General features: G+C 35.4%; 2 protein-coding genes across 2 annotated transcripts; one reads left to right on the forward strand and one right to left on the reverse strand.

The window, feature by feature from the left end:
* Positions 1–1,648: 1,648 nt before the first annotated feature.
* On the forward strand, positions 1,649–14,744 carry LOC131928518 (tropomodulin-1-like). Its single transcript, XM_059284583.1, has 10 exons — positions 1,649–1,751; positions 3,098–3,270; positions 7,036–7,192; positions 7,882–8,004; positions 8,368–8,454; positions 9,133–9,263; positions 9,639–9,746; positions 10,335–10,478; positions 11,717–11,864; positions 12,276–14,744. Exons 2-10 carry the CDS (start codon positions 3,145–3,147, stop codon positions 12,311–12,313), a joined length of 1,062 nt encoding a protein of 353 aa, XP_059140566.1. The 5' UTR covers positions 1,649–1,751; positions 3,098–3,144; the 3' UTR covers positions 12,314–14,744.
* A 1,020-nt stretch (positions 14,745–15,764) lies between these two features.
* Positions 15,765–25,652, reverse strand: LOC131928522 (lachesin-like). Its single transcript, XM_059284588.1, has 8 exons — positions 25,495–25,652; positions 23,573–23,709; positions 22,416–22,641; positions 20,068–20,228; positions 19,133–19,244; positions 18,012–18,162; positions 17,300–17,445; positions 15,765–16,968 (listed from the first exon to the last, which is right to left on the reverse strand). The coding sequence occupies exons 1-8, from the start codon at positions 25,544–25,546 to the stop codon at positions 16,841–16,843; spliced, it is 1,113 nt and encodes a 370-aa protein (XP_059140571.1). The 5' UTR covers positions 25,547–25,652; the 3' UTR covers positions 15,765–16,840.
* Positions 25,653–25,700: the final 48 nt, after the last annotated feature.

Raw genomic sequence — 25,700 nt, forward strand, 5'->3', positions numbered from 1 at the left:
AAGGGTGTATGCATTGAATGAACTTCTTTATTTGCATAGACTTGAGATATTGATTGAAAGGGGCATAACTCCAGTCTCCCCTTCCCCTAATACTATTCAACACAAAATCCTGTCTTTCATGTGAACTTTCTCATAGGTTCGATCCTGTGGTGTTTGAATACTGTGGTTCCTGTTTTATCATGGGGAAGTTTATTTTATTTATATAAGCTAACCTTTCAATGTTTATTATTAAACCATTGGAAGTGTATTCTGATAGATAACTGAATATCTATGTATTAGCTTATAAGCCCACATAAGAAAATATTTTTTTTTGCCAATATGGGAACGTTTTTTAGGCACACAAAATGGAGAGTTTGTTAGTTCTGTTGGGAAAGGTTATTAGCCCACCTGGTATATTAATCCATATTAGAAAGGTTATTAGCCCATACAGTAGGTTTTTTAACCCACACTACTAGTCACTAGAAACCTATTTAGCCCACATTTGAAAGTCTGTTAGCCCTTATGCTAACTATTAATCCAGACTAGAATAAGAAAGCTTATTATGCCTATGGGGAACTTATTTAGCCCACACTGGAAAGTTTGTTAGCCCTTAAACTAGGTATACTAATCCTTAATCCATACTAGAAACCTCATCGAAACTTAATTAGGTCTTATAAGGAACTTAATTAGCCCACACGTGAAAGTTTGTTTGCCCTTATACTAAGTATACTAATCCTTAATCCATACTAGAAAGCTCATTGGGCCTTACAGGGTTTATTTCCCAATATAGAACAGATTAGTAGTCCGTTTTTAAAAAAAAAATGTATTTGCCAATGTGAACAGCCAACCCTTTAAAAGTCTACTGGCCAACATGTATGGTCATGTACTGGGTCATATGAAACCATTTATCTATCTCCTGCTGTGGGTATGCTGTGTCCCATCCTGGCCTTACATAATGAGTTAAAACATGACCCCACCTGTTCCCTCTGACCTTTGAACTGCCATACATCTAAAAGTCTACTGGCCAACCTGTATAGTCATATGCTGGGTCATCTGAAACCATTTCTCTATCTCCTGCTGTGGGTATGCTCTGTCCCATCCAGGCCTTACATAATGAGTTAAAACATGACCCCACCTGTTCCCTCCGACCTTTGAACTGCTATACATAAAAAAATGTACATAACCTTCAGATACTTGTCTACAGTTGTAAATATGTTGTTTATGCCATGATCTTCCTTGATGTTACTCTTGTTGATGCTGTATGCTCCAGGGTGTTCCACTTAGGCCTGTCAGCTCTTATTGATTAGCCATACCCTCATATTTGTTTGGATGGGAGCGCCATCAGTAAAACTTGTACAAAGTTTAAACTAGTGTACAAGGTGGGGCTAGGGTTTAAACTATCTTTTTTATTGGTACTAGCTAAATCATTATGTGAGAATAGCTTAGGCCTATTAGCACTATTCTGTCAGTAATTACTTTTTATTTCACTTGTAATTGTTGTTACCTTTTATATTGAATTTTTAACATTAGTCTCCATCTGTTACAAGTGTAAACATAAACAATGCTGGATCATGTGACTCATGTTTGTTTACATACAGTCAGCTGATCTGTTTTATTTTAGGATGCTTACAAATGTATAGGCCAACAACTGTTACAACAAACTAGAATTTTTATTCTAAAGCAAAGTATAATGACGGGAGATTTGTTGCCAGATTTTTTTCCCTCTCATTCAGCTTTGTAGAACACATAGTATAATCCGGCTATTGGCTGAGGTAATTTTCTGCATTTATTGCTAATTGCCTGGCTTAATTAAATAAATGGATATTAATTCTGTGCAAGTTTAGGCTACTAGATTTGCTTTCTATAGAAAGTTTAGTCAAGTTGGTTTGAAGAATTTTTTTTTATTACTGCTCTAGGGGTGTTATTATAAAGCAAGTTATTTATATGTATATAAAATACATGGTTAGTTTTATTCATGGTTTCTTTAGCATATTCACACCTTTGGACATTATTTGTGACTAACAGATGGCGGCAAAGATCATTATGGTTTTTTTACTATAATATATCTAAAAGCTAATTTCAATCATGCTTTAAATATTGAAGTTGATTTCAAGGACATTACGTCTTTATTTTTTGACTAGCTGTATAGTTTTTACAATGTCCCACTATGTCCTAAGATACATGAGTACCTGTGGCCAGTCTTAGATAGAGTTAGCTACCGTTTTTTGACAAGCTGTATAGTTTTTACAATGTTCCCACTGTGTCCTAAGATACATGTGTACCTGTGGCCAGTCTTAGATAGAGTTAGCTACCAATTTTTGACAAGCTGTATAGTTTTTACAATGTTCCCACTGTGTCCTAAGATACATGTGTACCTTTGGCCAGTCTTAGATAGAGTTAGCTACCATTTTTTGACTAGCTGTATAGTTTTTACTTTATCCCACCATGTCCTAAGATACATGAGTACCTGTGGCCAGTCTTGGCAGCGTTGAGGTGCTGGGAAGTCTAGGCTTAAGCGTTTGTTGATTTATTTGTCTGCTGTAAACCTAGTGTTGGCACTGCCAACATTTGCGCAAGGGGTCCAATGGTCCACATGTCTTTTTATAGACTACATCACTTTAGACCTAAAGGAGTCATTTGTCTTGCTTGCCACCAAACCAGTTAGATCTGTAATCAAAATAATAAACATGATTTATAGCTCTAGGCAAAATAATAAACATGATTTATAGCTCTAGGCAAAATAATAAACATATGATTTATAGCTCCAGGTTTTCTAAGTAGTTGTCATAAGTGTAACAGTAAAAAAAACATATTGAAAATTTGATTGGATTTTTTTTTCCTGAAAATATTCTATAATGTCCTAGTTGAAATTTTTAATAAGTTCTGAGTTAACTTGTCTTTTATTTAAATATAACTTAATGATATTTTTTATAAAGTTTTGGCAAATCTACTGAAAATTTTATAAAACTTTGTTTTAATTTGTTACGTATTAACTTTTTGCCAGGTATTTTTTAAAAATAAAAATTAGTCTTAATTTTTAAAAAGGTTTTGTTATATCCAGTGGATAGAATTATTTAGAGTATTCTCCTGCTAATTTTTGTTTTTGAATTCTCACCAGGTGTTTTTATTTACTAGCGTGCAGCGTCCCAGATTTTCAGTGCAGCCATGAGTGTGTTACAGAAAGCCCTGAGTGATGACATCCCTGATATCAACCTGGACAATCTTGATGACCTGCTCAACGCACTCACTGCCGAGGAGCTGGAGGAGCTGAATGGGGACTTTGACCCTGATGTGAGTAGATGTGGGGTGGGGTGTGGTGTTTTTATCAGAGCGTGTGTGGCTGATGTGTGTAGGTGTGGTGTGGTGTAGTGTGGGTGTTTTCATCAGGGCGTTTGTCCTTAAGTAGCCAAGTAAGCCGGAAAAAAAACCCCAGCCCTTAACATAACTTTGTGATAAGGTTTATGTTTAACGAGCCGACCCGCTGCATATCATACGCCGCTATTTAGTTGTTTTATTTTCTACTTTTCAGTAATTCATAATTTGTGAATTCGACAGTACCAATGCTGCCACTGAAAATATTTGCTTTAAAACACTATCAGTAGGTCGTTAAGGACGATACTACTCCCACCCTCCTTTCCCCCGACCCTACCCTACACCCCCCCCCTTCCCCCACCCCCCATGAAAGCAGCTTCCTCTTAGTTACCTCCCCTGTTTAAAATCGTTTCAAACTAAATTATCTGCCCCTAATAGCTGTCACTAAACCCGGCTCTACAATTGTAAACATTTAGCGTGAACCACAGCTCACCAGACCATGTAGGAATGAGGTGGTAGGGAGCGCGCTTACAGCCTGGTGTTTTCTAGCGTCTCTAAGAAGAGAATTATATATATAGATGATAGGATTAGGGCAGTTAGGTTAAGTGTCTCTTTGTAATGAAAGGATAATGTTCTACTGCAATCTTTTGTGCAGGGAGGGAGAGGTAATTTGTTGAGGGGGATGAGAGGGGAGAAATCTCTTACTCCTGTTTTTCATCAAAAAGGTTACTAATACTTGCCATTTTTCTAGGCTTCATACAGTTTCTGTGGTTATGTTATGTATAACTTGATTTAGAATGTTTTTATACTAATAGCTTAAGCATACAGACATAAACAAATTTTAGTTAAAATATGATTTTTCTGTTTTAGTAATTGAGGCAAATTTTATTTTAAAAATCAATTTATATTTATTTTTTCATCTTCCCAGAACTCCCTGCTGCCTCCCTCCCAAAGATAAACTTATTTTTTCATCTCCCCAGAACTCCCTGCTTCCTCCCTCCCAAAGATATATTTATTTTTTCATCTCCCCAGAACTCCCTGCTACCTCCCTCCCAAAGATATATTTATTTTTTCATCTCCCCAGAACTCCCTGCTACCTCCCTCCCAAAGATATATTTATTTTTTCATCTCCCCAGAACTCCCTGCTTCCTCCCTCCCAAAGATATATTTATTTTTTCATCTCCCCAGAACTCCCTGCTACCTCCCTCCCAAAGATATATTTATTTTTTCATCTCCCCAGAACTCCCTGCTACCTCCCTCCCAAAGATATATTTATTTTTTCATCTTCCCAGAACTCCCTGCTGCCTCCCTCCCAAAGATAAACTTATTTTTTCATCTCCCCAGAACTCCCTGCTTCCTCCCTCCCAAAGATATATTTATTTTTTCATCTCCCCAGAACTCCCTGCTACCTCCCTCCCAAAGATATATTTATTTTTTCATCTCCCCAGAACTCCCTGCTGCCTCCCTCCCAAAGATAAACTTATTTTTTCATCTCCCCAGAACTCCCTGCTTCCTCCCTCCCAAAGATATATTTATTTTTTCATCTCCCCAGAACTCCCTGCTACCTCCCTCCCTAAGATATATTTATTTTTTCATCTCCCCAGAACTCCCTGCTACCTCCCTCCCAAAGATATATTTATTTTTTCATCTCCCCAGAACTCCCTGCTGCCTCCCTCCCAAAGATATATTTATTTTTTCATCTTCCCAGAACTCCCTGCTACCTCCCTCCCAAAGATATATTTATTTTTTCATCTCCCCAGAACTCCCTGCTACCTCCCTCCCAAAGATATATTTATTTTTTCATCTTCCCAGAACTCCCTGCTACCTCCCTCCCAAAGATATATTTATTTTTTCATCTTCCCAGAACTCCCTGCTACCTCCCTCCCAAAGATATATTTATTTTTTCATCTCCCCAGAACTCCCTGCTGCCTCCCTCCCAAAGATAAACTTATTTTTTCATCTCCCCAGAACTCCCTGCTACCTCCCTCCCAAAGATAAACTTATTTTTTCATCTCCCCAGAACTCCCTGCTACCTCCCTCCCAAAGATATATTTATTTTTTTCATCTCCCCAGAACTCCCTGCTGCCTCCCTCCCAAAGATATATTTATTTTTTCATCTTCCCAGAACTCCCTGCTACCTCCCTCCCAAAGATATATTTATTTTTTCATCTCCCCAGAACTCCCTGCTACCTCCCTCCCAAAGATATATTTATTTTTTCATCTTCCCAGAACTCCCTGCTACCTCCCTCCCAAAGATATATTTATTTTTTCATCTTCCCAGAACTCCCTGCTACCTCCCTCCCAAAGATATATTTATTTTTTCATCTCCCCAGAACTCCCTGCTGCCTCCCTCCCAAAGATAAACTTATTTTTTCATCTCCCCAGAACTCCCTGCTACCTCCCTCCCAAAGATAAACTTATTTTTTCATCTCCCCAGAACTCCCTGCTACCTCCCTCCCAAAGATAAACTTATTTTTTCATCTCCCCAGAACTCCCTGCTACCTCCCTCCCAAAGATAAACTTATTTTTTCATCTCCCCAGAACTCCCTGCTACCTCCCTCCCAAAGATAAACTTATTTTTTCATCTCCCCAGAACTCCCTGCTGCCTCCCTCCCAAAGATATATTTATTTTTTTCATCTCCCCAGAACTCCCTGCTACCTCCCTCCCAAAGATATATTTATTTTTTCATCTCCCCAGAACTCCCTGCTGCCTCCCTCCCAAAGATAAACTTATTTTTTCATCTCCCCAGAACTCCCTGCTGCCTCCCTCCCAAAGATAAACTTATTTTTTCATCTCCCCAGAACTCCCTGCTACCTCCCTCCCAAAGATAAACTTATTTTTTCATCTCCCCAGAACTCCCTGCTACCTCCCTCCCAAAGATAAACTTATTTTTTCATCTCCCCAGAACTCCCTGCTGCCTCCCTCCCAAAGATATATTTATTTTTTTCATCTCCCCAGAACTCCCTGCTACCTCCCTCCCAAAGATATATTTATTTTTTCATCTCCCCAGAACTCCCTGCTGCCTCCCTCCCAAAGATAAACTTATTTTTTCATCTCCCCAGAACTCCCTGCTACCTCCCTCCCAAAGATAAACTTATTTTTTCATCTCCCCAGAACTCCCTGCTGCCTCCCTCCCAAAGATATATTTATTTTTTTCATCTCCCCAGAACTCCCTGCTACCTCCCTCCCAAAGATATATTTATTTTTTCATCTCCCCAGAACTCCCTGCTGCCTCCCTCCCAAAGATAAACTTATTTTTTCATCTCCCCAGAACTCCCTGCTACCTCCCTCCCAAAGATATATTTATTTTTTCATCTCCCCAGAACTCCCTGCTGCCTCCCTCCCAAAGATAAACTTATTTTTTCATCTCCCCAGAACTCCCTGCTACCTCCCTCCCAAAGATAAACTTATTTTTTCATCTCCCCAGAACTCCCTGCTGCCTCCCTCCCAAAGATAAAGTTCTTTTTTCATCTCTCCCCAGAACTCCCTGCTGCCTCCCTCCCAAAGATAAACTTATTTTTTCATCTCCCCAGAACTCCCTGCTGCCTCCCTCCCAAAGATAAAGTTCTTTTTTCATCTCTCCCCAGAACTCCCTGCTGCCTCCCTCCCAAAGATAAACTTATTTTTTCATCTCCCCAGAACTCCCTGCTTCCTCCCTCCCAAAGATAAACTTATTTTTTCATCTCCCCAGAACTCCCTGCTTCCTCCCTCCCAAAGATAAACTTATTTTTTCATCTCCCCAGAACTCCCTGCTACCTCCCTCCCAAAGGTGTCGAGACCAGACCTCTAAGTCAGCTACAGGCCCATTTAATCGCCAGAAACTGCTACACTTCCTGGAAGAAAAAGCCAAGCAAGAGAAAGATTGGGAGAATAACGTGCCGTTTACTAAAGAAGTTAAAGGTAATTATAGAGAGTAACAACTGGTGAAAGCTTTATTTCTTTGTAGCACATGCTGATGAAATAGTGTTCATATCTCTCTTGGCCTCATCATATGAAGGCATAAGCCCAGCCGCCCATATTTTCTCCAATGTAAATCAGGTATCCCATCAATACCTGGTGGACTCAGAGACGTCATACAGTCACATGTCCGAACAGAGATCCAAACTCTGGACCATTTGACTACGCCAACCCACAACAAAATGTGAAAAAATTAAATACATGAAATTTAATTCTTTTATTGACGCTATTTGCTTTTTTAGGAAGTTTGTTTTTCATGGCCTGCTGTGTGCACCATTTTTACAGTTTGCGACTGTGTCATCTTTTCCCTTCTGTTTCTTATGGCCTGTTGTGTGCACCAATTTTACAGTTTGCTACTGTTGTCATCTTTTCCCTCCTGTTTCTTATGGCCTGCTGTGTGCACCATTTTTACAGTTTGCGACTGTTGTCATCTTTTCCCTTCTGTGCCCAGGACACATGAGGCCTACACAGGAAATCTTTTATCCTTCACAGGCATTTAGTTTGGAAAGAATCTAGTGATGAGATGATATCTGTGGTTACTTTTCAAAATTAACTGCCATGTTGAAGGACACTTAGGATTATAATATTACTTTTGAAAAGTCTGCATTGATGTTTCTTGTTTTCTGCTTCAGGGAAGAAGTTTGTGCCAAAAGAACAAGCCAAGACAACTATCAATGATGATGATGCTGCTGTAGAGACAGAGTGGGATCAAATTTTGCAAGCTGCCAGTGAAGAGGAGTTGGTGGATTTGGCAGGTTGGTTTGATTTTCACAATTTTATATTAACTGATTTTTTTTAGTCTTTGTGTTATCCATTATACATAGTATACATGAGCAACTGCAACTAGCATGTAAAAATTGAAATGTATATTATTATTCTGTTTATTTTTAGAGAAGTTTATTTTTTTTTAAACATAACTTAAAATATTTAATTTATCCGACTGTTTGCATTGTTATACAGTGGAGTATTTTCAGATTAAAAATAATGATGTATGGAATTCTTGTTCTGTAAGCCATAATTTGACCATGATCTTACCACATATTTGTATGTCCTTCCAGCCGTATTGCCTAAGCCATAATTTGACCATGATCTAACCATATATCTGTATGTCCTTCCAGCCGTATTGGGTTTCCACAGTATGCTGACACAGACACAGTATTACGCTTCGCTGGAGGACCGAGAGATCCACGAGGGTGGCTTTACTGGTGGGTAATCTTTGCCATACGTTTGTTGCTTTTTTACAGGGAACCTTTGTCATAACAGTAGCTTTTTTTAATGATTAGTTTTGCTGTAAACTGGTGTTTTTTATAGGTATTTTTATCATAAACTATTGACTTTATGTCACAAAGTAGTGGCTTTTTAAAATTATATAGTGTTGTAAAATTTTATAATTTGATGATGCCAAATAATAGTGGTCAAGTTTACCAATAAAAACAAAGTACTGAATTTGGATTGCTGACATTGAGTCAGTGTGTCTGTAGTTCAGTTGTGTCCACTTATCTGTGAAGGGCTTTATGCTTTCAACTTTACTTCTCACACAATTAATAATATGCCACAGTAAAAGAAGCAATTATATAACCTTCTATTCCACTGTTTGATGTGCAATAGAACAAATTAACAGATAAGATTAACCATTGTCTGTTTCATTTAAAACCGCTTTCAGTTTCTCTTAAAAATGACGATTAAAATTTATTAAACAGAAAGTTTATTTTAAAATGTTTTAGCTCTAAAATTTATTTTAAAATGTAAGTCTAAGATTTATATTAAAATGTTGTAAGTCTAAGATTTATTTTAAAATGTTGTAAATCTAAGATTTATTTTAAAATGTTGTAAATCTAAAATATATTTTAAAATGTTGTAAATCTAAATTATTTTTCATACAGGGTGTGCTCAAGCTCAGAAACTCAAGTTAATCCCAGACGAGGCCCCCAACATGACAGATGTTGAGGAGAGCATCAAAAAGCTCAAGGATAACGACAAAGAATTAAAAACACTTAACCTAAATAACATCAAGGTGAGCATCAGTTAAGCTAATTTTAAGCCTGGAATTGTATAAGGAAATATCCCCTCTAACCAAACACTCCTCAGTTTAGATGAAGTAGAGTTCATCTGTTTCTCAGACCTGCCTGTTAAGGGATAGTGTTGTTTGCACTATGCCCAGACACTTTTTCTTTACTCACGTAAATCTGAAGTGAGTAAAATTAATCAACGAAACCTGAAATTTTTGGGTTGTAATATTTTTTTCTCTAAAAATAAAATCCACTCTTGGTTTTTATAAACTAGATCGAAAAGTTTTGTCTTACTAGTGAAAAAAATTTATTCTGTTTAAAAACTCAAAACACCTGTTATATTTATTGTTAAATAGTTATATTTATTGTTTTATTTACAGAATATTTCTATAGAACGTCTGATTGAGGTGTGTGAAGCTTTGAAAGAAAACACAGTCTGTGTACGTTTTGACATGGCTAGTGTGGGAGCTAATGACAGAATTGCCAAGGTGAGTTTTTATATCATTTTTCAAAATAAAAGTAATTTATAATTGTTACAAAAATTAATTTATTAATTGCATTAGTTGGCTTGCTGTACACATATATTTAGATAACAGGCTATGTTTAACCCAACATATTTTATTAAGGATGTTACATTAGTATTGTCAAAAAAAATCCTTTATTTTACATTGACAAGTACTTTGTTATTAAAAAATTCAATGCATTTTTTTTCTGAGTGAAAAGTTTCATTCTTATCAACCATTTTTGACAAATCTATTTTCACAATACCTTTTTTTAATAACTCACTTTTTAGAAAGCTTATTTCTTTAAAAACAATTTTAATTTGTTTTATAAAATAATTTTACTTAACAATTTTTTTTTAGAAAATTATGATTGGTAAGTCCTATTTTCGAAGGAGTTATGTCATAGAACAATTCTCAATGAAATGATGTGTCATAAAATGTGATGAAATGAAGTTACTTAAGCAGATATGATGAAATCATGTGCTACAAAGCCATGTTTGAAAAAATCATGTGACATAAAGTCAATGAAACCATGTGACACAAACCCATGTTTGCCGTAACCTCCATTGGCAGGCCCTAGCTAGCAGCCTGAGTGAGAACAGCACTCTCATGTCCGTCAATGTGGAGTCCAACTTCATCTCAGGGGAGGCAATCGTTGAACTCATCAAGGCAGCTAACAAGACACAGTCTCTCATTGAGCTCAGGCTAGCTAATCAAGTAGGTCACATCACTAGCATCAGTAGGTCACATCACTAGCACAAGTAGGTCACATCACTAACACAAGTAGGTCACACTAACAAAACACAGTCTCTCATTGAGCTCAGGCTAGCTAATCAAGTAGGTGACATCACAAGCACAAGTAGGTCACATCACTAGCACAAGTAGGTCACATCACTAATAAGTAGGACACACAGCTAGCACAAGTAGGTCATACCACTAACACAACTAGGTCACCACACTGCACAAGTTGGTCACACAGCCAGCACAAGTAGGTCACACAACTAGCAGGTCACATCTCAGGGGATGCAATCGTTGAACTCATCAAGGCAGCTAACAAGACACAGTCTCTCATTGAGCTCAGGCTAGCTAATCAAGTAGGTCACATCACTAGCACAAGTAGGTCACATCACTAACAAGTTGGACACACAGCTAGCACAAGTAGGTCATAACACCAGCAGGTCATACCACTAACACAAGTAGGTCACATCACTAACACAAGTAGGTCACATCACTAACACAAGTAGGTCACATAACTAACACAAGTAGGTCACATCACTAACACAAGTAGGTCACATCACACAGCATAAGTAGATCTCACTGCATCACTAGTAGGTCATATCACTAGTACAAGTAGGTCACCCCATATGTAGGTCACACCATTGGCACAAGTAGCGGTTCACACTCTTTAGTTTATAGCAGTTTACCCAAACAATCATATTCAAAATAAACAATATGTTTATTTTACCAAAATGTAGCACAGAAAATATTGTTAACTTACCATTTCTGACCTAATAGTCAGTAGGGCAGATGAAGTAGAGTTCATCTGTTTATGAAGGGATCATCATCTTTTCCTGTTTGTGCCCAAGACACATGGGGCAGATAAGGTAGATTTCATATGAAGGGATAGTGTGGACAGCACTATGCTCAGCTGCCTTTGTTTTCTCTAACGTGAGTTAGGGATAATCAATATATAATATAAGCCGACCCGCTGCGTAGCATATTTAGTGAAAAATAAGACTTCCTGAAAGACACAGTTGTCCAAATGGGGTGGGTGGGTACACTGTTGCACATGCCTGGAGAGCTAGGGAGGGGGTGGGAGGAGGGTTAGGGAGTGGGTGGTGTCCCACATGGTTTGGCGGAGTAGAGAATTATATATACAGATTTTAAAAAAGTTGAATTTTTTCTCTTTCTATAACATAAATTTGTTCTGAAATTAATTTACGTGCTGCCCCCAGAAACCAGAGGTACTTGGTAACAAGGTGGAGATGGAAATAGCCAAACTGTTGAAAGAAAACAGTCGGTTGCTGCGTCTGGGCCTTCAGTTTGAGTTCCCTGCTGCCAGGATCAAGGTCCATGACAAGCTTAAAGAGAACCTTGACGCCTGTAAGTAAAGTTCTCTTTCATAAAGTCCATAGGGCAGGTGAAGTAGAGTTCACCTGCTTCTCTGACCTTGACGTATGAAGGGTTATTGTTTTCGAGTTCACCTGTTTCTGTGAATTCGGGATATGAAAGGGATAGTGTGATGAGCACTATAGACTTCTGCCTTTACTTTTTCTAACTATGTCGGCATACTGGGTTTTTTAATTAGAGACATTTAGGTGAAAGGTAGAAAAATGCTTGTTTATTGTAAAAGTTTGAAATTAAAAGAAGCTCTCAATTAAAAGTCGGCAAATTTTTAATGCAGCAATGTGTATTTATTGGGGAAATGTCGAATTTAACATAACAAGCCTCAATTGTTTAATTTATTTCATTACTTACTATATTCAGATGATTATATTTGATTTTTTTTTTCAGTGAGGAAAAAGCGAGTTGGAAAGGAAGACACATCATAAAGAAACTAAACAAACCACACGTAGTCAATTTTTTAAAACGAATATTTTATCGCGAAATTTTCAGTTTCTACCAGTTTATTTATATGAAGCCTGTGTACTTTAGTGTGTAGATAGATAAGCCAATCAACATTGTCCTTTTATATGTTGCTTTGTTCTGCTGGTCAATAGTCCTGTCATTCAGTTCACCCAACTTCCACTCACAGCTTGTGAAAAAATTCATCTCTGCTTTCTTGCTTCTTTTCTTTTAACCCAGGTTTTTAAAAAACTGTACATAGGGGAGGCTACTCTAATCATCTTGTAAATCTTTTGTAATAACTTATTTTAAAATAGTCTGGTTTCCATAAGCAAGAAAGAAGAGAAAATTGATTTATCGGACTTAATAAATTAAAATTAAAGACTAATGACATATTGAGAAGTAATTATGTTAATTATAAACTAATATGCCAAAGCAATTGTGAGATTTTGGTCTTGTCTAGTTGGGTGAAATGGTTAAGTAACAAGGTGCTTAGATCTGTGTTGGCTGTATGTCAGCCTTTCTCGTGTGATATATATTTTTTTAATGATAATTTAGTTTGCTGGTGTGTAGGAAATAGTGTTCAACTTTGGTCAACAAGTTGGAATGAATACAGGCCAGTCTTATGCTGGACTTTTCTGTTAAGCAACGGAGATTATGAAATCCTGTCTCATCTTTTAACATCTGCTGAACATCTGGTGTGAGAAAACAATATCTATTGTAGATAATTAATTTGATCCATCTTGATTGTAAGTTAAAAAGGATAGAATCTGTATTATGTTGACACCTTGATCATTGTCTGTATCGCAGAGAAGATGAAAGTTTTTTAAATAGATGATGCATGAAATATTTATAACTGCATGACACTGTATACAACCATATAGTTGTAACTGAGTATTAATATATTAATGTAAGCATTATAAAAAAATAACTTAGGTTCTTGAAAACGTAGCCAGAAACTAAGTCAGCATCTTTTAAAAATAAAATGTATTTGCTAAAGAACACTTAGGAATCTACATTGTTAATTTTATTTTTAGTTGATCAAATAACACGAAAGATGTTTCAGATCATTGCTGACCACTGGTTTTGTAAAATCTTATATATGTAAAGTTGTGAAACTTGTGACAAACACTGAAGTAAATTTATTGCATTGTTTTCTAGATGAATATCTTTTTGTGCTTCTTATTTTAATACAATATTTATGTGGTGATAAATAGCAATTTTAATCATGTTGGTAGAGTTATGGTCCTTGTCACTGAAGAGTTGTGGTCCTTGTATTTTTGTTCCTATGTTCAGCTGAGATATTCATTAAAGCACTGGAATAAATCAGATTAATTATATTTCTTCAACTATTGATTTTCAGTGTTATTGGTTTTATCCAAAATGGAATTTTAAATATCCAGAGCCTTCTTTTTTTTTATTTTTCTGCATTAAATTAGTTAGTTTTAATTGTCCCCATTTTCGCAAATTATCCTAATCCTTAGAAAACTTGATACTTTTTTCTTGAGCCCACATTTAAAATGTTTTGCTTTAATATTTGTTACCGTGAGTTATGTAAGAGTAAGTTCTGTAGTTTTCTCTGTTTTGTGTGTATCCCAGAAAAGCTGGGCGTGCAACTCAACATTGTAAATAGATAAAACTTTTCGTAAATCTCTTATATTCAAGAGACAAAAAAACCTTGTGAGAAAAAAATAATAATTTTTACTAACAAGTTTTGTATTTCCCGTGTAAATGGAGCATAAGGTACACATTCTAGTTGAATTTTTGTGTGTAGGAAAAAATTTCCAACACAGCGCCAAAAGTAATTAGTGACCAGTTAGGGTGAAGATAGCCAAATATTCTGTTCACTCATTTTTAATTATTTTTTTTACATGAAAATTGACTCTAACCTTAAGATCCAGCCAATTTGTGGGTGACTTTTCTTTCAAGGCGGCCAGTATTTGTTCTAAAATTACTTTTTATCCTCTAGAGTTCTCCAATTTTCTCCTTATAATATAACTCTCCATAGACTTGATATTCCCCCTTTGTATTTCAAAAAGGTTATTTCCCTTATGAAGGTTATACGTAAGTAATAGGGTGGTTAAATTAAAATATAGGGAAAATAAATGCATTGTTGAAAGTTTAGATTAACATTTTAAATATAGTGTAGATATTTTAACGTTGTTTTATTCAAATTTTAAGGATTTTAAATGCTGGAAAAGTTTTGAAATAATTTTTAACCTGAATATTAAAGTACCTTTGATAAAAAATTGTAATTAAACAAAAAAGTGCTGTATATTATTTCTATCACAGCTTGTTCTGTATTGAGAGGCACTCGCTGAGTTTCCTGAGTTAGCTGCGATACCACTTGTACATTGTGCTTAGTGTATTTTTTTTTATGCCATCATAATTCTTGATAATACAATTTTTTAAACCCAAGCTACAAATTGCTTTAACTTTCTTTTTTTTATTTTAATGAAATTGTTAATAATTGCTATAAACTATGAAGCCTTAATAAACATCTTTGTCATTAAAAAACAGTGATAAGTCGAGCATCAATAGGCAAAGAGAGGGATAGCTCATAGTAGCTAATTGTCCAGAGCTGACACATACATGATGAAGCTGGGGACAGGAACCAATCTAGGAGAGAAAACTCCAAAATCTAACAACTGCTACTTTGCAGATTGTTCTTGGGTGTACAAAGACTTCAAAAATAAATCCAGAAAAAAAAGCCGGCTTAAGCCTGACTCAATGGGGCATGTGGTAAAAAACATTGAAACATAATTGTTGTTGTATGGCGGTGTTGAGCTATAGATTGGTCAGTTATGAAGTTCTTGAGTTCAGGCACTCGGCTATAACCTGTTTATAGGATATTCCTGAGCTTACTCAGCTATATTAAATACCTGTTTCAGGCCAAGACTAAAAGTGCCTGTAAGTTAATTTTTTGTTTACCTCAAGAGAGTTTTGTGCAGAAACCAAACTTATTTGATCTCTTCTTCATCGCAAATCAACATCAAATCAAACACAGAAAAGGGGTCGAGTCGGTAAAGCTCATGGATGCTAAACCAAAAAGTTTCGAGTTCGAACCCTCGGGCAGATGAAGCTCGTTAGCTAGGGACAGCCACTCTTCTAGGAGAGACAACTCCAAAATCAAACAACTGCGGACAACTGCTGCATTGTAGTTTGTTCTTGGTTGGACAAAGGCCATGGAAGCGAATCTAAATAAGAAAAGCAGGCTGGAAGAGGATCTCTTTCAACACTAAAATTAAGAATGAAGAAGAAACACAGAAAAATATAGGTTTACTAATAGAACTATAATAGTGCCAGTAACATTTTTTAGTTTCCAACAGCTCCTTTGAATAAAACTTTTCCAAAGTCAACCACTGTATAGAAATAATCAATTAAGTGGGATCAATATCCAACTCCTCCACTAATAGTAAAACAACACAAGTCAAGTAATTAATTAAGTAAACCTTTATTTAAAAAACTGTATACATCATTAGGTTGTAAAAATAAATCATTCAGCCATTACAAGATTTTATGTACAGTAAAAACTTATTGAACCACTAGTGAGGTCAAAGGTTAACTCATTCTTTATTCTTTCCAACTGGCATGTACTGAACACACTGCCCCAAATGGCAGTCCTCTATAGCTGCAGCATCCAAAGGGTCAGTGCACTTACTGTCCACTATTGCTTAACATGTATGATATGATCTGGCTATACAGTTGTATACTGGAATGAACTCATTTATAATCTCAACAATACTATAATCATGGCTAATATATTAAATCTACTAAATTCACCACGAGGAACTTCTTTGTTTTTTTTTAAAAATGGATTGGAATGAATTATCAACAAAGGACAATAATTCAGTAAAATATGATGTGTATATTAAATATATGTAGACATGACCTCACCCTAGAATTAAAAGATCTTATTAGTCTATATAAAACAAAGTAAACAGAACCTTTTAATTTGAGGGTGACTATTTTTTAAACATTTATACCGCATTCATCAAGACAAACCATTATGCCACTTACATAAAGTTATAGGAAAATGTACAAAATCATTGCTGCAAAATGGTAACTGTCCTAAGGCTTAAAAATATGTGCATAACTTTAGAAAAGAAACTTTAATGAAAAATGTACAAATGATACTATCAGATCAACATGTTATGTACAAATGGAATGTATAGAATAAGGTAGTTATAATGAAAGAAAGAGCTATCGATTCTTTTCTATCAGTAAACAGTGTTTAAATTGTGTCAAAATTGAGCTAAAATATATGTAGAAAATCCCATTAAGATTTTAAAATATTTAAATCTAAAATATGTAGAAAATCCCGGTAAGATTTACGGCGAGGCTAGTTTTAATAAAATAAAATCCATTTTTAAATAAATTAATCTGAAAAATTTAACAATTTAGTTTAGTCCTGAAAGGTTCTGGTTGTATCTGGCAAAACAATAAGCTAGCCAGAATTCAGAAAATTTTTGCCCTGAACTTTAAAAATATGAAGAATCAAATGAGGATAATGTTTATCTTAGCAGCTGTACATGATGTAACAACACAACTGTGATCAGCATCAAGACTGTGGCTATGTTGAGGGACAAGGTGGACCCACCACTGAAATATCCACCTCTGGTAGGCGTTGGCTCTTTAGAGGCTGTTGATAGGTAAAAACATATATCATAAATAGGCTTGAAAAGTCTATGTAATCAAGCTTAAGACAAACGTAACCCTAAGATGACAACAGTATTATAATCGGGAAAGTAGCAGTAACATACTTAAGACAGACGTAACACAAAGATGACAACAGTATAATATTCAGGAAAGTAGCAGTAGCTTGATTAAGACCAGTGTTTCTTGCAGGCTCTTTTCTCCGCGATGGGTAGACTTTGATTGGGGGGAAGGGGGGGGGGGGGGGGGGGGCTCCAATGCCTGGAAGAAACTCTGATTAAGACAGGTGTAGAACTAATCAAAGAGCAGCGACTGACCTTGTAATTCCATGCTAACTTGTCTGGAACCCTTGTCATTCTCAGCCTTACAGACGTACAGACCGTAGTCCGACTGCTGGACACTCTTGATGACCAGGATACTGGTGATTCTGTTAGAGGCCCCTGGGATGTTGCGGATGTCATATCTTTTGGAGAGTTTTCAAAAAGTTTAATTAAAATGAAATGAAACAAAATGTTAGTTTCTAAGAATTTATAATACAGAAATGCAGAAATGAAAAGTCATTCGTTAGCAACATAGAAGCAAAATAAAAATGGGTGGTTTTAGAGTAGACTACACATTTTCTTTATACACTAAGCCTAGACTGTTGATTGTTTTATTATACGCATTTCCAGATTTACACGTTTTTATAATGAAAACAATTTTTAAAATATATTACCATGCAGAATACAATGACATGCATACAGTTTAAAAAACTTTACACTGTGATCATTCATCTTGTTTACTTTCAACAGTGTATCAATGTAAAAGGTATATTTTCATGCTACTGACTCAGTTTGGAGGTTTATTTTTTGGTATCTGTTTGGTAAAATCAGTTATTTTAAAACTGATTTGTGACACAACCTTGTCTTTTACAGAGAAATGCTAGATTACTTAAGTATGTTAAGATAGACTTGGATATGGATGAAAGGGTTGCTGATTGGTGTGGCTTACTACCACGCAAAGAACATTAGAAAGATATCTAGAACTTACCTGCCACCATTCAAAACAGGCCTGTTCTCTTTAGACCAACTGATACCCTCTGGGCTAGGTGGGGGGTAGCCCTTGATATCACAGATCAACTCCTTTGTGTAGCCAATGGCCTGCTTGGCTACAGGAGTGCCGGAAACAACTTCAGGACGGACTGGAAAAATAAAATAAAAATGTATCTTCACATTATGAAGTTTTTAAGTAAACAACTGGAAAAAATTTTAAAAAATGTATCTTCACATTATGAAGTTTTTAAGTAAACAACTGGAAAAATAAAATAAAAATGTATCTTCACATTATGAAGTTTTTAAGTAAACAACTGGAAAAATATAAAAATGTATCTTCACATTATGAAGTTTTTAAGTAAACAACTGGAAATATAAAATAAAAATGTATCTTCACATTATGAAGCTATTAAGTAAGCATGGTATGCATAAAAGTTAATTGGTAAGAGTGGAAAAGTAGAGGTATAAATATATTGAAATGGAAAGGTGAAGGTCGATCATTATTTTTATTATAATAGTGATGTCAAAATCTAAGAATCTGTCAAGAGACAAACAAAACACAAAAACTGTCATCAAATTTTATGTGAATGAATTCATCTAATTAACCCTTTCTACACCCAGTTACCACTGAGTCTTGCATCACTAAAAATTGATTTTTAACAATGTGTAGTACTAAGTTTTAAAATTGTGGTTGGTCTGTCAATTTACAATGCTCATGTAGGTTTGGTCTTGGATGGTGTAGCATTTCTTCTTTCAGGGTACCAATTTTTTACCAAAAATTCCCTGCTGTTCCAAATAATTCCTTGTCTTTCATAAAATTTCCATAAACCATTGGGCAACCTGTTTTCTTTCTGGATTTGCTTCCTTAGCCTTTGATTACCAAAGAACAATCATCAAGCCAGCAGTTCATTGATTTGGAATTTCCTCCCCTGTGGTATCATGATCCAATCTAACGAGCCTAATCTGCCCAGAGAACAAACTTGGTTCTTCTGGAGTTATAAACTCACCTTTCTGACTATGCAGTAGCATCTGACCAAATTATTTTTTTTAAATGTTAAACTTCATCACAGCTATTTGACTCAGGGTACTACCCTATACAGTTAAACCAAAGTGACCTACAATTAACAGATATCCTGATCTCCCTGTAGTCAATGCCTGCGGAATTCTCTGCTGTACACCTGTAGATACCTGCGTGGTCAGCCTCAATCCTGGTGATACTCAATATGTTGCCCTGGAGATGTAAATAGTAAAAAACTTTATGCTCTGATAAAATAAGCACATATGTATATTTACATATATACATAAAACAAATTTTATACATATAGTTAATTTACTTATACATTGTATTGAGAAAAATGGACCAACTATGCTTCAGTAAACAAGATATAACCACAGACTAATATTAGGTTTGACTAATCTTGGTGTCATGGCCAGTTGTTTTTAATACCAAGATACGCCACACCTGATGGTAGTTCAGGTAGAGCTGCAGTTGACAGCAAGTACCCCAGCAGGAGTGCCCACAGAAGGTGGTTTAAATAACCAGACAACACAAAAACTACTTTTATGACATTTAATGTTCTCGTAAGCCTTAAGTCCACCCCATCCTAATGAGTAGTTGATTCAAGTCTGGGTAAATGAAATATGTCTGGGCATGACGCTGGTCACACAAGCCCTCTTATACACTGAGGTGACAAATCAGATTAACTTTACCTGCAGTCTTCATTAGAATATCTCTTTAATCTCAGATATAGAACTCTTAAATACAAAAGTGACTGTAAAAAGTAAAGTTTCCTTTCAAACCTGATGCTAGGTGAAGTAGAGTTCACTTGTTTCTGTGACCTCTGCGTCTTGAAGAATAGAGTGGTCAGCACTATGATCAGCCAAGTTTACTTTCCCTAACCTGAGTCAGGTACCCCGCGTGGACTCTCAGTAATGTTATACAGACTTGAAACCAGATTCAAACTGGAGACTTTCAGGTTAGCAGTAATATGCTCTACCAACAAAACACGCCATCCTCCAAGTGACTGTAGCACCTGGTAAACAAATAATCTCACCTGGAATTCTGTTCCACCGTTGGGTAACAGCTCACCAGCCATTCTCCTCCACTTGATGATTGGTTTAGGGATACCATTGGCATAGCACTCCAGCTTGGCCGTGTCCTCTTCATTCTTAGTCATATCATTGCTGGTATCCAGATCTGATATCAATGGCTTCTCTGTGACAGAAATAATTATACTGTAATTATTCTGAATTATTAGACATATATACGAACCAACGACATTTTTTTCCTAATTCCAATAGGGGGGGGGGGGGGGGGAGAATCAAGTTGTATGGAAACTCCACTGCATTGCCTTTGTATACATTTAAACAAGGCCACAATGTTTTAGAGGATATTTTACACCAATAAATAGTTCAAACTAACTAAAGCTAAAATTAAATCATAATGAAGGACTGGTGTGGTTAAAACTACATGGAGCAAAGCATAAAAAGTTTGTCAGTTTCCAAATATATAAACTCTAAACCAATAACAACAAATAGGAGCTGAAATGTGTGCTCAATAGTTACTAGAAAAGCAGAAATATTACTTACTAAAATTAAAACAAATGTGTATTGATTTCAGTGCTGGCGCTAGGTTATTTAGCACCCTCGGCAAAAATTGTTTAAACGCCCCCTTCCACACAAATTAATGACTAAAACATATGTACAAGAAAACAATTAATTAAAAGTGACATTAATTTATTATCTATTGCACACACGTTATAAGTAGACATCAAAATCAAATTTTACTTGCCTCAGGCTTAAAAGGTTGTATTAATTCCTTCAATTCCAGTTTGCAAGCGTAATCACATTTTATTGAAATTAATGCTAAGTCCAGTAGTCTACTTTGTACTTTACGGCATCGCCCCAGCCACCCCCCCCCTCCCACTTCTCCAGGGAGAAAAAAGTCTGGAAAAAAGTCCTTGTAGCGTTGGGCTCTATGCAGTTCACTCAAGGTGAGTTCCAAAACTTACCTATTTTAAGCTTGACTGTCTTTAGTAATAATTTTAAAATGTCTATATTATGTGATTATGTAACGATTTTTTTTTTTTTAAATAAAAGGTTATAAATGTTATAGACTAAAGCCTAAAATTGTTAGGAGAGGATGAAAGATATGAAAAGAAACTAAATGTTTATTTTACAACTAAGACTACATGTACACTAACATTAAGCATTGCAATATATAACAGCTACCGATGTATTTGTTTGTCAACTTGATAATGCTAAAAAAGAAACCTACCTAACTATTTTGTTTAGAACTTAAAGCTCTATATAATTTTTAAAATAGCAAATAATAACTTAAAGTTGTATTTAAATGTAAACGGTCAACCTAAGTTGCAGGATTTTGAAATGAATGTAAAGTTAAGCAAAGAATTATCTCCCATTTGAAAATCCAAATACCAAAATTTCATTCAAGGGAAATAACTTTTACAAGAATAGCTAAATCAACCAAGTGTAACTAAACATGCTTGAAAAACATGATAAAACGCTTATTACATAATAATTATAACAAATCTTTTATATTAGCTATGAAACCTTTTGAAAAAATACATTTTACCTATTGAATACTTAACTGCAGGTTTTGTTTGAAAGTCTAAAAATGCTAGCTTTATTATAACATACTTCTATCCAATTTTGATGATCTACATTTACTTGTGCAATAGGACAACTGCTTGAAATGTTCAAAATTTAATTTACGAACTTATTTAATCGTCTTCAACATCAATTATGTGACACCAAATTAAAAAGCCAATGTGACTAGTAAAAAAACGCCAAATTAGGGAGGTGGGGTTGCATTTTCACCATCGTGCATAAATATAGGCCTATATAGACCTAATTTTGGAGTGGGGGGGGGGGGGGGGGGGCAGAATTGATAGTTCGTCCTTGGTGCCAAATTAGATTGCTACTCCTTTATAAAAGTTATCAATTATTAGGTACTTTTTGATAAGAGCGATTAAAAATTTATGCGCCCCCCAAGGGATGACGCCACAGGCGACCGCCTAGTTCGCCTTATAGGTAGTGCCGGCCCTGATTGATTTAATATTTAACATAGAGATGTGTTGAATTAACAACTTACAATGCAGAAGAACTTTGTTCTCAGCTACCTAAAAAAAGATATACTGAGCACTAAATACCTAAAAATAAGTTGTACTGTGCACTCACTAACTATTTAAAAAGCAGAAGAACTGTGTACTCACTAACTACCTAAAATTGATGCACTGTGTACTCACTAACTACCTAAAAATGATGCACTGTGTACTCACTAACTACCTAAAAATGATGCACTGTGTACTCACTAACTACCTAAAAATGATGCACTGTGCACTCACTAACTACTTAAAAAGCAGAAGAACTGTGTACTCACTAACTACTTTGAGTTCCTTCTGGTCCCAAACATAGTTGTTCTGCCCCACCTGCACCTTACAGGTGTACAGCCCCTCATCTGTCACCTGGGCGTTCTGGAGACGAAGACGCCAGGCAGTTGGCGTGGGCTTATCAAGGGCCCACCGAAAAGCATCGTAAGACCTGGTCCCTGTGGCTATTTGAATCAGTGTGGCATTGGCTCCGTATGTTTGGTAGGTCCATTGGACCTGTAGAATACAACAGATCATGTTAGCACATATGATAGTTTCTCAAAATGTGTCATTGTAAACAACTCCAAAGCATTTTTTTTTACATTATACACAGTCAACAAAGTTGTATTCACAAGTTCATAAAGGAGTCCTTAAACATATCTTTGACTACCTATGGAATCTTGTATGACTAAGTCGTGAATGTTTTGACAGATTTTTTTGTAGAAACCTCAACATCAGCTGAGATAATTTGCACAAATTACAACATCAACTTAGTGTGTTTGAATACTATGACTGTTTGTACAAACCTCAACTGCAATTTTTTGTACAAACCTCAACTGTGATGTGTACAAACCTCTACTGTGATGAGTACAAACCTCTACTGCGATAAAGCCTACACACCTCAACCACAATAATGTTTACAAATCTTTACTGCGATAATGCCTACACACCTCAACTACAATAATGTGTACAAACCTCAACTACAATAATGTGTACAAACCTCAACTACAATAATGTGTACAAACCTCAACTACAATAATGTGTACAAACCTCAACTACAATGTGTATAAACCTAAACTACAATAATGTGTACAAACCTCTACTGCGATAAAGCCTACACAACTTAACTACAATAATGTGTACAAACCTCAACCAAAATAATGTGTACAAACCTTTACTGCGATAATGCCTACACACCTTAGCTACAATAATGTGTACAAACCTCAACTTCAATAATGTGTATAAACCTCAACCAAAATAATGTGTACAAACCTTTACTGCGATAATGCCTACACACCTTAGCTACAATAATGTGTACAAACCTCAACTACAATAATGTGTATAAACCTCAACTACAATAATGTGTACAAACCTCAACTACAATAATGTGTACAAACCTCAACTGCAATAATGCATACAAACCTCAACTGCAATAATGCATACAAACCTCAACATCAACTGGTTTGTTCTCCACCACACAGCTCATCTGTACGTCCTTGTCCTGCTCTTGTACGATCATCTTGTAGATGGCATTGGTGGGTGGGTCAGTTTCAGATATGGAAACCTTGGGGTCATCAGCGTATACTGGAAGTAAACATTACAATTGTAAATACAACAAAATATTATAATTGTAAATACAACAAAATATTATAATTGTAAATACAACAAAATATAATTGTAAATACAACAAAATATAATTGTAAATACAACAAAATATTATAATTGTAAATACAACAAAATTTAATTGTAAATACAACAAAATATTATAATTGTAAATACAACAAAATATTATAATTGTAAATACAACAAAATATTATAATTGTAAATACAACAAAATATTATAATTGTAAATACAACAAAATATTATAATTGTAAATACAACAAAATATTATAATTGTATAAATACAACAAAATATTATAATTGTAAATACAACAAAATATAATTGTAAATACAACAAAATATTATAATTGTAAATACAACAAAATATTATAATTGTAAATACAACAAAATATTATAATTGTAAATACAACAAAATATAATGGTAAATACAACAAAATATTATAATTGTAAATACAACAAAATATTATAATTGTAAATACAACAAAATATTATAATTGTAAATACAACAAAATATTATAATTGTAAATACAACAAAATATTATAATTGTAAATACAACAAAATATTATAATTGTATAAATACAACAAAATATAATTGTAAAAACAACAAAATATTATAATTGTAAATACAACTCGGCAGAGGTTAGTATGTACAGGATTATTGTTTGTAAAGAAATCCGAAGACACTGATTTAGTATCATTTAGAACAATTATTTGCTTAAGCTTTCTGAAAGCCATTTTTTTTTAAAAACTAAGATCATTTTATGACTGATAGTGGAATCTTCTTTAAAAAAGGGGTATTAGGTTACTGTTAGTTAACTAAATACACACATGGCTGGCTAATGTCAATGCTAACCCTGACCCTAACCCCAACCCTGGTCCTATCATGCGCCTAACCCTAATTTCTAACCATAAAATTATTGAGATTGCAATACTACTAACAACCCAACACACCATACACCTATTTGATGGAAGAGTCTATTATTGGACAATCTATAGGCCTACATTATCCAGACAGTAGGTCCTGTGTCACCTACCAATTTTTTTAAAAATAGGCCTATTGTTACATACATATAGATCTAGTATAATTGTACTTGTTATTTAATAGATCTATCATTAGTTTAGTAGTCCAGCAGCTAATGTACTAGACGGTGTCTATTAATAAATATTATATCTGTAAGGTAGTTATGCTTCTTACTACCAGTGTTTCTTCCAGACCTGTTCTCTGTGGGGGGGGGGGGGGGGGGTGATGAGACACTGAGTAAAAGTTATATAAATTTCCATTTTGCTCAGGGGGGGGGGGGGGGGTAGACTTATCAAACCATTTGAAACTTAACTTAGTAAACTAGTCCCAAGTCACATCAACAATTTAACTAGACTAGGCTAAAGTCTAAAGAAAGGGGCCAAGGCCTGCCTGTATCTACAACTAGATTTCTATTACATTAAGGTAACGGAATTTCTGTTTATAATGATGTTCAGGTCTAATTACTAGATCTTTGAATTATTAAAAACAAGATCAGTTGAATCAAGACTATACTATAATGTAGTTCTACTGTAGGCCTAAGTAGTCTAGATTTCTAGATTTAGATATAGATCTAGATTTCTAGATCTATCGATTCCCTTCAGAAAAGACTGAAAAATTCAAATGCGGAAGTCAACCGAACACACAAGTCGTAGCCTACTTCGAGGTCTAGGATCATCTAAGTTTTTCATAGATCTTTGACTCAATAAAGGAAATATATTGTGGTACCTTTTAATGCTGTGAAACAGACCAAAAATATAAAGTAATGTATAGGGCCCATTTTGGTGGGCGCGATGTATGCAACTTGCTCTTATGTCTTGTGGGTCTAGGCAGCTACTCCATGTACAGTGACCTTTTTGCGCATGCCAGATAGCTTGTGTACCTGTCGTTTGTCGCTTTACCTGTGTCGCCTGCGCACCTGAGATTGTCAACTC

Source organism: Physella acuta, unplaced genomic scaffold (assembly GCF_028476545.2).
Source record: "Physella acuta isolate Inbredline_101_S28 unplaced genomic scaffold, ASM2847654v3 ptg001513l, whole genome shotgun sequence".
NCBI classification, from domain to species: domain Eukaryota; kingdom Metazoa; phylum Mollusca; class Gastropoda; family Physidae; genus Physella; species Physella acuta.

Bases quoted from the DNA above. Each gene is read 5' to 3' on its own strand.
- LOC131928518 (XM_059284583.1), top strand. From the start codon at position 3,145: ATGAGTGTGTTACAGAAAGCCCTGAGTGATGACATCCCTGATATCAAC. The intron at 9,264-9,638 runs GTGAGCATCAGT...TTTTATTTACAG, and splicing joins TTAACCTAAATAACATCAAG to AATATTTCTATAGAACGTCT. The intron at 10,479-11,716 runs GTAGGTCACATC...TGCTGCCCCCAG, and splicing joins AGCTCAGGCTAGCTAATCAA to AAACCAGAGGTACTTGGTAA.
- LOC131928522 (XM_059284588.1), bottom strand. From the start codon at position 25,546: ATGGGCCCTATACATTACTTTATATTTTTGGTCTGTTTCACAGCATTA. The intron at 22,642-23,572 runs GTTTGTATGCAT...TGTATTCTACAG, and splicing joins ACAAACCAGTTGATGTTGAG to GTCCAATGGACCTACCAAAC. The intron at 18,163-19,132 runs GTAGGTCACTTT...TTATTTTTCCAG, and splicing joins GATCAGGATATCTGTTAATT to TCCGTCCTGAAGTTGTTTCC.